Below are 16,543 nucleotides of genomic sequence, written 5' to 3'. Positions count from 1 at the left end.
TGGCTCTCAGTAAGGTTTTTCATAACCAAAATGAAAAAGCTATGTAAATTAGAGAAGCTATACGGATACTCCTGGGACATTTAGAACAACGATCTTTCCTTCAAGTCATAGAATTTTATTTCTGCATATACTATATATTTTTGTTTCAAGATTGTTTTTAAAACAATAAAGATAACTTTCCTTTTAAACAGTAAAAAGAGAAGAAAATATTTCCTATGCTTTTGGTGTCTACTTCCATAATATTATTTGTAGGTTTGGTTTTTTCATACTATACCTGATGTTTTAGAGGCTTCGTGCCTGAATTTTTTTTAAGTAAATTTAACGTTTTCTTTGACCCAAGGAATTGCAGAACATTGATCACATGTGAGCCCCAAGATTGTGTTCTTTATTGAAAAGAACCATTTCTAGTTGAAGTATGGCTTAGCTTTTAGCATACATCTTTTAATCTCTTTGGTTGGAATATAGACCAGATACTTTTAATACCAAACAAGGTAAAGTTAGTTTGTATAAGGAAGCACCATGTTTAAAAGTGGTGTGTAATTGAGTGGCAAACAACGTGATGAATCAAAGAAAGATTGACTAAACAGGATATGCCCAACTCTTCAAAAAGAGAGGAAAGAGAAGCTCTCTAAGAGAGAGCAGCGTAGAGAAGAAATGAAGATGGTAAAACTACTGGGACAGTTATAGACAGGTTACAGAGAGAGAACAAACTAGACACAGGTAAAGACAGAACAATCCAGAAAATGAGGAGGAACCAGAAGATTAGAACATATTGTCAAAGTTTGCATGAAGCTAAGCAGAACAATTTGGGAGAGGCCAAAAGAGAAAAACCAGATTAAATCGGTCAGTGTGGAGAAGAGTTTGAACCAGAACAGTTGAATCAGTCAGTTAGAGCTCAGAAAGAGGTAGAAGGGGTGAGCTTAGAAGACAGCAAGTCTTAGAGGCTGCAAACATTCTCGTGTAGATAGATTATATGGAAGGTAGAAGCTTCTAGGACTAGGCCTAGGTTATCAGGTGGAGGCAGTAAGCTTCAGAGACAACAATTACATCAGGCCAATAAAAGTTAGTTTTACAAGTCATCCATTTCTTCTATCTTGTACTTATTGCCTGAGATTCTCTCTTCCATTCTGTTGTTGAGGCTTGCCTCTGAGGTTTTTTATTTGTTTTTCCCAAGTTGCTAAACTTTTCATTTTTATTTTTCCCAAGTTTGGGTTTTCTTTGTTGGTTCTATTTCCCCTCATGTCTTTAGCGGTTTTCTTCATTTCAGTCCACTGTTTGTATTTTCATGGATTTCTTCATATCCTCTGTAAGGACATTGAACATATTCATAGTAGCTATTTTGAAGTCTTTGTCTTTTGCTATTGCATTACTTGGGACCTGCTTTTGGTGGGTGTGCTGCCAGGATCTGTGTAGACTCCTGGGAATGGAAGCAAAGAAGCCACGGCTGGGGGATTAGAATTGGAGGAGGACCTAAGGGGTTCAGGGAGTGCTTCAGCCAGTGCTCTAAACCATTCAGCCTTCCCTCCAGCCCCACAAAATTTGTATTTTTAATGATATATTTTTATAATTTTCTGCATGTGGGCATGTGCATGTGGTGGCCAGAGATGTTCAGTCCCCTGAAGTTGGATTTACAGATGCTTGTGGGAAGCCTGAGATGGATATTGATCCTTTGAGAGAGCAGTAAGCACTCGTAATTGCTGAGCTAGCTCTCCAGCTTCCCCTAAAACTTTCTTTATAACAAATTTTATGTAAGACTCAGGTTATAATGAATATAGAAGGAGAAAGTAAGTCTGTTGGGAGGTATGGAGGCACACGCCTTTACTCCCAGCACTCTGGAAGTCGATGCAGGAGGATCTCTCAGTCTACATAGGGGGCTCCAGGACAGACCTGTCTCAAAGAGAAAAAAAAAAGTCTGTTCACCTTTTTCCTCTGTAATAAAATTTCTTTGCATCCTGTTGTCTAGCTACTCAAACTTTATATGCATTCACATCTTTAGATCTGTTCACATGCTTTGTTCCGTCCTGAATAACTGGACTTCATGCTGATTATATTTTGCTCTATAGATTCTTCTGTAAATAACATCTTGACCATCCCAACTCATTTTATTTAGAGATACACACATTAATACAGGTTTCTTTATATTATGTCCAGTCATAACAAGCTTTATATCAAGCTCATATAACAAATAAATTGCATTAAAAACCTGATCAGGCAATTTTTTAAGAACCCCATAAAGTCTCAAACATACTTCATTGATATGTAGCCTTAATTTAAGGATAGTTATAACTAGTTTGTGCCTTAGAGACAAATCAGTCCTTACCCCCTTTTTCCCTCTTAGCCTCAATAGACGATCATTTCTTTTGGATTTCATGTTGAATTACTGTGTTTATGGTTGAACTTTACTTTTGAGCTGTGATCTTGCAAATAATTATAAATTACTTTTTTGTGGGTGTTTTTTTATTTATTTTGCCTTTTGGTTTTTTGAGATGTGATTTCTCTGTGTAGCCCTGGCTGTCCTGGAACTCACTCTGTAGACCAGGCTGGCCTCAAACTCAAGAGATCTGCCTGACTCTGCCTCCTGGGATTAAAGGTGTGTGCCACCATGCCTGGCTACTTAAGTTTTTATATTCTGTTTTAAAGACAAACTTGATCATATTGGTAAGTTTTCTTTGGTTTCTAATATGGGCGTAGGGAAGATGTGTGATATGAGCAGTTACTCCAGATAGACACTATCAAAGACTCAAGCCTTTATTTATCAAGCAGCTGTTGCGGTTTTAGTTAGAGCAGGCTTAATAAAGAAAGGCTTATGCATAGAGTATCTTAAGACTGCCTTTTGTACATGAGGGAAATGTGTGGTGACAGGATGGAGCTAATTTGGGCCCTTCAAACACCCTGAGAAAAATTATTGCCTTTATTAGCTATGACACAAAGGCAGTACATAAGAAAATTTTCTTTTATAAGTAAAGTCATAATCAGCTATTTAAAAAAATTAGATATTGTACAAAATTCCCAATAGTATGAGGCACTGGTATGGCCACATCCAATTCTGTGTCTAATACATTAAGTAGAAATGTAGATGGAGACATTGAAAACAAAGTGATTTCTAACTAAAAGCTGGTTGGCTTGGGTCTCAGTTGCAGGGTGTTTGCAGTATTTGTTGTATAGTCTCGGGATTCTTCTGGGGCTGCCCGTCGTGAACAGATCCCTGCTTATATTTAAACTTTCTGTGTTGTTATGAGACACTTGCTTTCATACATGTTAGCAATCATCTAGAATGTGCTTGCACCAATATACTTGTTTCAGAGAACTTCAATCTTCATAGGCTGTTTGTTTTGACAGGGTCTTGCTTATGTAGCCCTGGCTGGACTGGAATTCACTGAATAGACCAGGCTGAACTAAAGCTCACAAAGATCCACCTGCTCAACCTCCACACACCTTTAATCTTTAGATATATAAATGCAGTTAGAAAATGATGCATTAAAATATTAATAGGATGACATGGAATTAGAACATTGAATTCAAGGTAAACTATTGATATTTTTAGAAAACCTGGTCAGAACTGTCATTTAAATTTTTTAATGAAAGCATTTGTGCTACAAAGTAAAGAAAAAAAAAAAGAAAAATGTAAGATTTCTACATTTTTTTTTCATCTTCAGAGATTATTCCTAAATAAACAATATTGGGTGTGAGTGTGTGCCTAAGATTGCTGCTGCTTCTGGTGCTCCCCCTTCCCCCATTCCCCCTTCTTTTTTGAAACAGGGTCTCCCTCTGTGGCCCTGGCTGGTCTACAACTTGGTATATAGACTAGACTGGTTTTGAACTCATAGAGATCTGCTTGTCCCTTAATGCCATTTCTGTTTCCTTTATTTGGGGGAGGTGTTGGCCTCGGTCTCTACCTTCGGAGTGCTGCAGGGTAAGCTTTAGTGGGTTAGTGGCTGCGGCAACGGCTGGTCTCCTCTCGCTTCTGCTTCTTAGTGCAGTGCTACAGATCAAACCTAGTGCCTAATGCCCTGCACTAGCAGGATGCTACCTGCGATTGTGTTACAGTTCCTGCCCAACTGCAGTGCATTTTGTTCCTTGCAATTTATTTTTTATTTGTGGGTAAATGTATATTTATAGTAAAAATTTATTATGTAGTAAATGCATGCCATGTGAGAACCAGAGCCTATAGAGGGCAGAAATGGGTGTCAGATCCCATGGAGCTCATAAATCCTTTGAGAAAACAAAAAATGTTCTTAACTACTGTTCTTTCTAGCACTGGGATTGTATTTTAAGATGTACCAGGCATTGTTTGAGTTTTTATAATTTGTAACTAAGTAACATAGTGATGTACTCAGCTTTTAGTACTTGCCTGGTAAAGTGTTTGTTTTGTTTTGCTTTGCTCTAAATGGACATTCAGGTAATTTATAACAGAAACTGTCTTCTAGTAAATGAAGTGCTCAGTTTTACAGACTTCTGTTAGTTCATATCAGTTCTTATTTTGGTTGGGTTTTGTTATGGGGGGGGCAGGGAATAGGTGACTGTGTGTGTTTCATGGCATGTGTCTGTGAAGAGTTGTATAGGCAGATAGATGTAGACACCCAGATTGGTGTAGAAATCACAGCAATATCACAACTATACTATAAACCCACAACACAATCTCCTGGACTAGGTTTGAATTAGTGGACAACCACAGTTGCATGCTTCTCACTAGTGCTGCACAGATAGATGGCCTGATCAGGATTGAACAAACTTAAAAACAGTTGAATTATTGATCTGCTACATATCTGAAGAGGATTTAAGATTTTGATTGTTAAGGCTGGCCAAACAGGAGATTTGCTGTTGTGTCAAGTTAAAAGGAAAAGTAGACAGAAGCAAGCCAGTCATTGCCAGTTTAGGTAAAAGCCAGTGGTGTGTATCTAGACTGCATCATTTTCTGAAACTTGAGAGAAAACATTTGCCTAACAGCTGTTAACTTCCTACAATTGACATGGTTTCAATTCCCTTTAAAACAAGCCTACTGAAGCAGAAAGTGTCACATGTATCATCCAGACTAAGAACATTTGCTAGGACTACTACTGTCATTTGCCAGGGTCCGGAATCTTCACATTCCAGGCTGAGCGCCAGCTGTTCAATTTAGTTACCGAGCTGAGATTGGCTGTTCCCCCTCCTCTTTGCTCCACCCCCAAGTTTCACTGGAAGAACATTTTAGAGCTGGAGATTAAAAGGATGTGCTGTCACCAGGCTTTCTGAGTGCAGCTGGCACCATGGGTGTGCCTCAGAGCAGCTCGTGTTTGCTCTGAGCCCCCTGCCCTGCCTCCCTTTTCACCATGTTTCCTCTGGCAAAATTTTAAGTACAGCAATTCAAGAAGATTTCTCTAAAGCCCATTAATCTGAAGTGTGTTGCCTCTTGATTGCTGGAAAATAATCTAAACTTTATTCCAAAGTAATTTATGAAAAAGCATATTAAACGTGATGAGAGGAGCACTGACTAGCTTGACTCTAACCTTTCACTGTGCACACAGTCTTTCGGAGGAGACTAGCAGTCTGGTGAGTGTGCCATGCCAGTGGGGAGCATTGAATGTCCTTCATCTCCCTCTTTCCCTAGGGACAGTAGTCATGAGTGCCGAGTGTGCCGGGTCACAGAAGTGGGTCTCTCTGCATATGCAAAGCACATTTCTGGCCAGTTGCACAAAGATAATGTTGATGCCCAGGAAAGAGAAGATGATGGAAAGGAAGAGGAAGAGGAAGATTATTTTGACAAGGAACTTGTTCAGTTAATACAAGAAAGAAAAGAAAGCCGGTAAGTTGGTTTGTTTTCACTTTTGCTTTTTGAGATAAGAGTCACATGTAGAAAAACTTACCTGTCCTGAGGATGAACCTCTAGAGCTTTGTGCAGCTAAGAGTACACTCCACTCCACTACATTCATAGCCTCGTGATTTGACATTTGAAAAATAAGTACGCCTAACTTTAAAAGCCTTAAAGTTTAATCTTACTTTAAATATAAAGTTTTGTTTGAGTTTGCTATCTGGGGACTAAGGACTATGAAGTAGTTTCTTTAATTGTTGTATTATCTGTTCTTAAACTCAGTCTTGTCTTTAGACCTGAAAACTATGGTCTTGGTCACTGTGTCTTCAACTGTTCTATTAGTAAATTTTTCTACCAGAAAGCCATAGAGTATGAGTATCATTGAATAGACATTTCAACTATTATTCATTTGTATTATTATATTTTTATTGCCCAAATAATATCTATTAGGGGAAAGGATGACTTCTTATAAATTAGCATGGTGCTTTTGCTAATTTTGAATTTTACCTTTAGAGTTCTAATGATTATACAGTGCTTGGTTCACTCTGGATGTTTCTATAAATACTAATATTTTAAATTTGACAATATCAAGATTATTTGAACAATATAAGTTCCCTAATTGTACTTCCTAATTTTATATACCTGTGCTTATGTATTTGTGTGTTAGGGATTTATGGTTTTACTTATCTGACTTTATGGCCTGAAGTTGTTTATTTTTAATTGAGCCAAGTAGTCATGTAGCTACAGTGAGTCTTCAGCTTGCTCATAGCCAAAGATGATTCTGAACTTCTGTTTTTCTCTCCCAAGGTGGTGGGATTATAGGTGTGCACTACCACACTTGGCTTAGACTTTAGGAACTTACTTAATGAGACAGAAGATAGAGAACAATTAAAGAAGTTCATGAGTTTTAAAGTCCTACTATGAGATGAGAAAGTTTCCAACTGTTCTTGATTATTATTTATACACACTCTGACCTGCTTTTTGTTAGAGGTTTAAATATAGATAGGAAATATGTAGTTTTACCCTAAGTCCTTGAAGAAGACTTTCTTAGCATACCAGAAGAAGGCATCGGATCTCATTACAAAAGGTTGTGAGCCACCATGTGGTTGCTGGGATTTGAACTCAGGACCTCTGGACAAGCAGTCAGTGCTCTTAACCACTGAGCCATCTCTCCAGCTTAGTCTTAAGATGCCCATAGCAACATGATCATTGACCCCTTGGGCTGTGTAGTCCTTCTGCTGCCATTCTCATGACTACAGTGCAACTGCAGTCTGAGCCTCTGTTTTAGGAAGTTAAATAGGTAGGATACTAATTTTTGTTTCTTTTTTATACAACAAAATTAGTTTAGCTGTGTAAATAATTAGCTATTATCAGAGGCTATGATTAGACACTGATATCATACTTACTGTTCTTTAAGTCTTATATGCTCCTGTGATGACATTATATGAAAGTACCCACTTATTAATTTATTGATTGATTGAAGTAGGGTCTTTTTATATAGTCAGCTCACATTCTTCTTAACTCTGTTCTAAGTGCTGAGAGTATAGGCAAGTGCTACCATGCCAGCCTAGATGAATTTTTAATTCTATCTTGTGAAAAAGGAACTAATTTATATCTAGAATACTACAGGCATTAAAGGCCAGGAAAGAGCCAACAAAGATGGTTCTGTGGGTAGAGGACTTCAGCCAAGCCTGACAACTACATTCAGTCCCCCAAACCCATATGGTAGAAGGAGACTACTGACTGTACTCTGTTCTCTGATGGCACACATGCACCACGGTATGCACATGTGTATGTACAATCAATTTTATTTTAAAGGCCAATTAAGGTCAGTTTTTAAGATGGTAGACAGTGTGTTTTGCTTATTGAAACAGGGTGTTCCTATGTAGCCTTGGCTGGCCTGGTGCTCACAGCATAGACCAAGCTAGCCTCAAACAATGAGATACTTCTGCCTATCAGTGCTGTAGGAGGTGTGTTATCACCACACCCAGCCTAAGACTTTATTACTGTATGTGTATAGGTGTTGTGTGTCTATGCACCGTGCTCATGCCTGCTGTCCATGGAGGCCGGAAGAGGGTGTCAGGTCCCTGGAAGAGCCAGTGCTCTTAACTGCTGAGCTATCTCTCCAGCCCAAAGTCAAGTTTGGAGAAAGAAATTTAATTGCAGAAACTGTCGCTGTGACATTTTTACAGTGTCAGGGCCTGAGTGGGTATTATAAAGTCTGCAGTCAGTGTTAGACATTTGTTCAACCCTTTTGTGTTTATATGATCCCATTCATGTTAATTAGCCTCTCTAAACTTGAGCCTCTTCATTTATAAAGTAATAATATATGCCTCTGGATTGTAAAAATGGAATGAGATAATCTAAAAAAATACATTAATGAATTAATCTACATGAAGTCTTTAGCAGAAATGAAGCAAATTATAGGTCACTTTGTTACCTGGTGTTTTGAGTACTTGTTGGGATATTAGATACACCATAAGTAATATGTAAAGAAAAATGGATATCATCCTGAGTGAGATAACCCAGTCACAAAAGAACAGACATAATATGCAGTCACTGATAATGGGATACTAACCCCAGAAAGCTCTGAACACCCCAGAAACAACTCACAGACTGTGTGAAGGTCAAGAAAAAGAAAAAAGAATATATTTTAATTAAAATAGAACTGTATCACATCCTTCTTTCCTTTCTACAGCCCCTCCCAGTTTCTCTCCTATCCCCTCAAATTAATAACCTCTTTTCCTATATTATTGTTACATATATACATATGTGTATGTATTATGTACCCACAAATACTTAATTACAACCTTACAAAAATGTATTCGTATACTTTTATGCAAAAATGCTTAAAAATTTGTACATTTATCTTTGTTTTTTAAAATAAAGTTTAAAAAAAAAGAAAAGAAAAATGGTTTCACGCATTGCTGTGATAAGTAAGTTTACTCCTTTTGTGGACACCTTATGTAGCATAAATACCTTAAGTAGCTGTAGCTTCTCCGTAAAGAGTGTGTAGCTCAAGAGCTCTCTGTAGCTTATGGGATCCCTATTTGGCTTGTGCTGTTTTACTGCATTTGGGACCTAACTTATAGCGTCAGCTCAGTTCTAAGCCTATTCTAAGCAGGAACTGTATGTAAAATTTTTTAATGCTACTAACAGTTACAGATGGCCACTTGATAAAGAGTGATCTTAGCACTTAAAGTGGGTTAGAAAATAGTTTTTTTTTTTTTTCAGTAAAAACCTGCATCTGGAGAAATTATGTATGACCACTGACTGAACATGGAGTTAAATTAACAATAATTCTAACCACAAAATATAGCTGCCCTTATTTTGAAAAGGGCTGGATAATATAAAAATGCTAAGATAATAGGAACAGAATTCTAGAACAGTAACCCGCACCCCCACTCCCACCCCCAAATTGGGAGGATAGTTTAAATATGTCCAATTTTTAATGCTTCTAGGATGAAGGGGAAGGTAATCTATTACAGTCTAGATGTAAAAACAAGTACCAGAAATAAAAATGGGCCCCATTCTGTAATCCAAGAAAGGGGAGAGGGTAGTTTTGGTGGGTTATGCCTTTAAAAGAAGCACAAGTAAGACTTTCATTAAATCCATAATGACAAACTGTTTTTCTTTCAGACAAGATGAACCTTCCAGTAACAGCCAAGAGGGAACCTCAGACGACAGGCAACCGCAGTGGAGACGAGAAGACCGGATCTCTTACCAAGACAGAGAGAGCTATAGTCAACCAGCAAGGCACCATCGTGGGCCTCCACAGAGGGACTGGAAATGGGAAAAGGATGGCTTTAACACTAGGAAAAATAGCTTTTCACATTCTCTGAGGAATAGTGGTGGACCCCGAGGAAGTTCCGGCTGGCATAAAGGTGCTGCAAGAGGCTCTTCCACGTGGTTCCACAATCATAGTAATTCTGGAGGAGGCTGGCATGCAAACAGTGGGATGGTAGATTGGAATTATAACGGTACAGGAAGGAATTCCAGTTGGCATTCTGAAGGAACAGGTGGCTTTCCCGGCTGGCACATGAATAACAGTAACGGAAACTGGAAATCCAGTGTACGTGGTACAAATAGCTGGAATTACAACGGCCCTGGAGACAAATTTCAACAAGGCAGAAACAGAAACTCTAACTATCAAATGGAGGACATGACCAAGATGTGGAACAAGAAATCTAATAAGCCAAACAAGTACAGTCAGGAGAGATGCAAGTGGCAGCGGCAAGACAGGGACAAAGCTGGCAAGTACAGGTGTCCTCCCGAGGGATACGCAAGTGATGCATTTCCTTCAGAAGGCTTCAATTTTGAGCAGCGAGAAAGTCAAACCACTAAGCAGACAGACACAGCAGCCTCAAAAATTAATGGAAAAAATAACACCATAGCAAGGGGAAAGTTCCGCCGCTGGACACCTTACCCTTCCCAGAAGACTCTAGATTTACAGTCAGCTCTGAAAGAAGTCATTGGCAACAAGTCAGACACGGTAGATAAGCCTCTCTTTAATTTTAGTTTAATAACTGCAGGACTGCAAGAACCACTTGATAAAACAAGTAATTCCACAAAGCTAAAAACACAAAAGGAAGTACATCCTGGATCTCCTAGTCACAAAGCCATTTCTGATGACACTGCTTGTCCCGTTACCGAGCAGTCTGAACCACATCAGAAGTCAAATAAGATTCCATTACTGAAGTCCCCACTCCTTCCACTTCCAAGCCCTAAATCGGGTCCTCATAAGCATAATTTAAAGAACCGCTCAAAAAATAATGAGACAAAATCCTTTCCTTCTGGAGATCACTCACATCTCCTGAACAAGTCTACTTTAGAAGGTAGCCATGGTTCTTCCTACACATCCAAATCACATGGCTTATGTCCTCATGTTTTAAAGGGGAATAAAACTGTATCAGGTTCTCAAAAAGAACCTGATGAGAAGTTAAATAGTACACCACAGAAAGCCCAAGAGGTGCTGCAAAGTCCCAAAACACTGCAAAATCCACTCCTTAGCACACCCAAAAGGACGGAGAAGCATGCCAAAGAAAGTAGTGAGGAAGAGTCTACAAAAGACTCTGTGAGCACTAAGTTTCAGGCACACTCGGCTGAAAACAGTGGCACATCTGATCCACAAAACCATGGCATAAAAAGTGAAGGAGCGGCTTCGCTGGCTACAGAGGTTGTGTCCTGTAGCACTCACACTGTGGATGAGGAACGGGAGAGCCAGATGGCAGGAACATCTGAGAACCTTTCTGCCTCCCCACACAATTCCACAGCTCACCAGAAAGAGGCTGAGTCACAAGTGACAGCAGCAAGCAGCCCACACTCTGGCCTGCTGCTAGACTTGAAGTCCTCTCTAGAAGATGCACAGGGTAACAGCCTTGTTAAATCTGACAGACCTTTGGAAACCGAAAGCTTTGAGGCCACTAGCTTGGATGCAGAGCTTCAAAAAACTGATATCAATAGTCAGGTCCCTGGCACACTCCTACCTGAACTAAGTAAACTTGGTTTTCCTGCCTCGCTCCAGAGAGATCTGAGCCGCCACATTAGTTTGAAGACCAAAACAGGAACGCATCTCCCAGAGCCAAACCTCAATAGTGCTCGACGAATTCGAAATATTAGTGGCCATAGAAAAAATGAAACAGAGAAGGAGTCTGGGCTTAAGCCAACCCTACGACAGATTCTTAATGCATCAAGGAGAAATGTCAACTGGGAACAGGTCATTCAACAAGTAACCAAGAAAAAGCAAGAGCTGGGCAAAGGCTTACCCAGGTGTGTGCCTCTCATACCTGTCCTTGGTTTCTTTTAAAGGTTACCACCCTTTGGCCTTGATTAAAATAAAATTTTTGTTCTACTTAATTAAACTTTTGCCAAAAATATCCATTGTAAATGTCTGCTTTAATTCAGTATTCAGCACTGGCTCTTCCTATATGACACGTGTAATAGTCTGTCTTAACAGAGGATGCCATTAAAATTGAGACACTAATTGGACCCAGGATTACGTCATCAGAAATCTGTCACTTTGGTTTAGATGGACTAGAATGTGCTATCTATCTCTGAATCTTAATGTTTGGAACCAGTGGTAAAAATTTTTAATTTGTTTACCTTTTGGTTTTCATGACAGGGTTTCTCTATCTAGCCCTGACTGTCCTGGAATTTGGTCTATAGAACAGACTGGCCTCGAACTCAGAAAAGGCATGCCTTCTGTCTGGGATTAAAGGCATGTTCCACCACCACTCTGCTAGTGGTCAAATTTTTCAGCTACCTCTTCTTACTGTTCACTGGGCTTGTGGAATTCTCTCATAGGCACTCTGGGTACTGCAGTGAGTATTGCAGACCACTTTCTCTTAAGCTCATTCATAACATTTTGAGGTGCTGTTCTAAGTGGCCAAGAAGTATTTAACAAAGGTTCAACTTGAAAAATTACTGTTTTGCAACAATATAAGTATAACCTTCCAGGCTCAGGGATTTTACTGTTCTTGTTGATTAGTCCTTTTGAAAAGTGTATGGTATGGTGAAGCAGAAAGTGGAGTCAGGCTTAGTGGTTGTGAGTACTTGGTAAACTGGTTTCTTTGCTTTAAAATGTTTATTGTAGACAACGATCTCTATTGGCAGAGGAACAGTTGTTTCTAATTAATTTGCATTCTTGTAGCTGCACACAGTTTGGATTCAGTGCTGGTGACACTGCAGTATTCCTTTGATTCACTCTGGAATTCAGGTCAGAGGCTGTGTTCCTTGACAGCAGGAACCTCTCTGTAACCTCCCTTTGTGCAGTGGAGCCTGGCACATTTAACACTCCCCAGCCACATCTGATTTGTTCCTTTCTTTCTCTCTCTCTTTTTTTCCTTTTTCTTTTTTTCTAAGGTTTGGCATAGAAATGGTACCTTTGGTTCAGAATGAACAGGAAGTCTTGGATTTAGATGAAGAACCTGATCTGTCGAGTCTGGAAGGATTCCAGTGGGAAGGTGTTTCCATTTCCTCATCCTCTGGCTTGGCAAGAAAGCGAAGTCTTTCTGAGAGCAGTGTGGCCGTGGACAGGGCTCCTGTGTATAGCTTCTTTACTGGGGAAGGTACTGGCAAAGAAAACGAAGCCCAGCAGAGTCCCTCACCTCGTGCTGCACTGAGTGCTGCCCAGAGTCAGAAGGCAGCCATGTATCTTGAACAGGAAGTGGCACCTCTGACTCCCTCTGTCAGAACAGGTGAAAGGGTTAGCAGCGTTCCTGCCCAGCGGCGCCATAGTGTACAGGAACCATCTGATCACATAATGCCTTTCGTGTATTCAGCCAGAGACCTGCACAGCCAGGAGAAGTCTACTCCACTATCAGAGCGCCACGCCCAGGAGAGCACTGGAGAAGGAAACTCACTCTCATCAAATGCATCTTCAGGTCATGCAATCTCCAGCCTAGCAGATGCAGCCACTGACAGCAGCTGTACCTCCGGAGCTGAGCAAAATGATGGTCACAGTGTTAGAAAGAAGCGAAGAGCCACTGGCGTGAGTATGATTCCTCATGCCTTTGCAAAGTATCTCATCTGAAATCTTGAATGTTGATAAGAAAGGCTTAACTTGTTTTTCTTGGGTATCTGGGGGATGGTTTACTTTGTTCCAGAGCAGAACTTGATGCCCTTTACTTTGCTCCTTCTGGTTTCTCTGAGTGGCTTTACTAAACCAGATGTAATGTGATACAAATGTACAGTACCAGGAAAATAATGAAGTCATCTCTAAAACTAGTCTCCCAGCAGTGATTCACCTAAGGATAGGTCACATCTTCAGATGTAACTTAATCTGTTTTCATAGAGGCACTCAGTACTGCTGTGTTTGTAGGGCATGTGTGAATGTTCTTGGGTAAGCTGGAAGGCTTACCTTACAGCTGGAGAGACATGATCGCATTAGAATGAATAAACATGAACGCTGCAACACTTTCCCAATCTCTGTAATTGTCCTCGTTAGTTAAGCCCCCCCAGTCCCTCGTTTAATCACCTATGCTGGCTCCCTGATAATAATGGTGGTGGTGGTGGTGATAATGAGGATGAGGATGAGGATGATGATGATGATATCATCGATATCCCTGTACCTAGGTCCCTTTCTGAAAAAAAAGTTCAGAAACTTTCCAGTGGTCAAACCATCTGTGATTTTAAAGAGAGGGGTGCCCTCTTTAAGCCTGATTCTGCTTCCTTCGGCCAGAGGAGATACTGTTAGGTGATTTTAAATATACTTGAAGCTTGGGATTTAATTTGAAAAGCTATTCCTTGAGGTTTGTTGTGTGGATGGTTTAGTGTCTTGTTGGAAAGGTTTCTTTAGAAAGTTAAGAGTGCAGCCTGTGCCGAGATGAACTCAGTAAGATGTAACTGGCTCTGCTGTCCACGTGCCACTATGGATTGCTTAGCACAGTGGGCTCTAGTCCACCTAAGGACCAGAAAGCACATGGCCTTAGGCTTTCTTTAGAGACATTAAGTCAACTAATGGTTGCGCACCAGGCCTCTGTTGTATTTGTTGAGGTAGTGGCAATAGCAGAAGGTCATATATGACTATCATTTTGTCCCTCTCTTGTACAATGACATTTATATATTCAGTATGTGATTTTCTTCTTAGGATGGATCTTCCCCTGAACTACCAAGTCTTGAGAGAAAAAATAAAAGAAGGAAAATTAAAGGAAAGAAAGGTATGGCTATATAATGCTACAGAAGAACATTATTGGTTTTCCTTTTACAGTGCTGAGTGTTGAACCTATGGCTTCATGCATGTTAGGCAGGTACTCTGCCTATGTCTCTGATCACAGGAAGTTGCCCTGATAGCACTTTAGCCTTTTTATAATCTGGTGTGGTTTCTAATCATCAAACACTGGTCATCTGCTTCACAGTGCTTATTGTTTGTTTTGAGACAGGGTATTGCTATATAGACTGCCTCAAACTTGCAGTAATCCTCATCTCTGCCTCCCTGGTGCTGGGCTTACAAGCTTTTGGCTTCTTATCACAAGGCTTGCAAGTGTTTTTGTTTTGTTTTCATTGAAAAAGCTGCTGGGTGGTAGCTAAGTGGAAAGGCATGAGGTCCCTGGTTCAGTCCTCACCGCTGAAGCAGGATCTTCTATAAAGCCAGGCTGGCCTGGGCTGCAATTCTGCTTTAGCTTCTGCAAAGCAAGATTGCAAACTTAGGACACCATACTTGGTTAAGACATAGTTTTTCTCACATTGTTGTCTTGTTTTAATATTTGTATTTATTTATGTATTTTGTGTATATGAATGTTTTATCGCCTGTATGCCTGCATGACAGAAGAGGGCATCAGATCCCATGTGGTTGCTGGGGATTTAACTTAAGCTCTCAGGAACAGTAGCCAGGGCTCTTAACAACTGAGCTAAGAAATACCACATAGACCTAAAGGCTCAGTTATGTTGTAGACAATATAGGCAGGAAATATCACTGGTATTTTCCAGTTGGAATGAGAGGGTTATTTATTTAAATATTGTCCCTCTCACTTTTTTAACCCGTGACCCATGCTAACCTTGGACTCCAGAGAGTAGTGCCTCTGCATCCCAGGTATTGGACTTCGGTTTGTGAGCCACTACACTGGCTTTGCTTTTTATTTTTGAGGCACCTTGTTTGCTTTTCTAATGTGAATTGAGTGTGTAGTAGAAAGAACAGGATATGATTTGGGTCTGATTAGATTTCTGTTCAGTATCAAAGCTAGACTTTCTTCAGGGAAGCTTTGCTAAAGAGAGCTGGGACACCAGTAGCAGGGCGGAGAGGTGCTTCAGCTGTTGGGATTACATCACACATCAAGAGAAGCATCAGGGAGAGTAGTAGAGTATGGTGGCACACTGGGGAGGTGGAGGCTGAGGGATCAGTGAATAGTTCAAGGTTATCAGATACCTCAAAAGTTCAAGGTAAAACTAGGCTATATAGTGAAGCTCTGTTTCAGTTAAACAACAAAACAAACCAGCCAGTCATGGTGACACATGCACTCAAGACAGGCAAGTTGATCTCTGAAAGTTCCAGGTCAACCAGGCGCATATAGATCCTGTCTCCCAAGCAAGAGTCTGACTATTAAGAACTATTTGAAACTTGAATAACAAACTAGAAAACCATGGTTTCGGAGGAAGAGTGTTAAGGGCTGACGCTCAAAGCCCTGTGTGAGGAGCATATAGACAGCCAAAGAAAGGAGCAGTAGGAAAGCAGTCTGCATGCTAGGAGTGTCGGGGAGACTGTAAGGTTCCTTCTGGTTCCTATTATGATTGTTTTTGAGCTTGGATCAAAAACAATCAGTAAGATCCGTGTTGAGAGAAAGACTGGTTTGTACTAAGCGTATGTAATTCTACCTTTAAAGAAACTTGTCATTAAACTGGGCCTTTTGTTTTGACAGAACGATCTCAGGTTGACCAGCTATTGAATATTTCCTTAAGAGAGGAAGAGCTGAGTAAGTCTCTGCAGTGCATGGACAACAAGCTCCTGCAGGCGCGGGCAGCACTGCAGACAGCTTATGTGGAAGTTCAAAGGCTGCTCATGCTCAAGCAGCAGGTAACAGCTCAGGCGTCCTAGGGACATTGCTGAGCTTGGGGTGGATTTAGAATGCTTAACCAAGTGTTTTACTTTCAGATAACTATGGAGATGAGTGCGCTGAGGACTCACAGGATACAGATCCTACAAGGATTGCAAGGTATGTAGAGCATGTCTGATGAACTGTTCATTCCTAAGTTTGATTCTGTAGAAACCCAGAGATTTGGATGTCTCAGAAACAGGTAACAGCTGGGCTGAGTGTCCCAGGC

At 40.3% G+C, this 16,543-nt stretch overlaps 1 protein-coding gene across 7 annotated transcripts in view; it reads left to right on the top strand.

Annotated features, from left to right (window-relative positions):
* ZNF106 (zinc finger protein 106) overlaps positions 1–16,543 on the top strand; it is a 50,593-nt gene that overhangs the window by 16,023 nt on the left and 18,027 nt on the right. For 3 of the 7 annotated variants that reach the window (XM_080931387.1, XM_080931386.1, XM_080931388.1), the window contains exons 4-9: positions 5,588–5,782; positions 9,428–11,557; positions 12,650–13,277; positions 14,376–14,445; positions 16,141–16,295; positions 16,374–16,434. In XM_080931387.1, the coding sequence (XP_080787513.1) occupies positions 5,588–5,782; positions 9,428–11,557; positions 12,650–13,277; positions 14,376–14,445; positions 16,141–16,295; positions 16,374–16,434 (3,239 nt within the window). Of the gene's footprint in view, positions 1–5,242; positions 5,530–5,587; positions 5,783–9,427; positions 11,558–12,649; positions 13,278–14,375; positions 14,446–16,140; positions 16,296–16,373; positions 16,435–16,543 lie in introns of those variants that run through there. The other 4 variants (XM_080931390.1, XM_080931389.1, XM_080931392.1 and 1 more) reach the window with 4 other exon arrangements.

This window comes from Micromys minutus (assembly GCF_963924665.1).
Source record: "Micromys minutus genome assembly, chromosome: 17".
Taxonomy (NCBI): Eukaryota; Metazoa; Chordata; class Mammalia; order Rodentia; family Muridae; genus Micromys; species Micromys minutus.
Note: the sequence above shows the minus strand (reverse complement) of the source record. Positions and strands in the feature narration are given on the sequence as shown.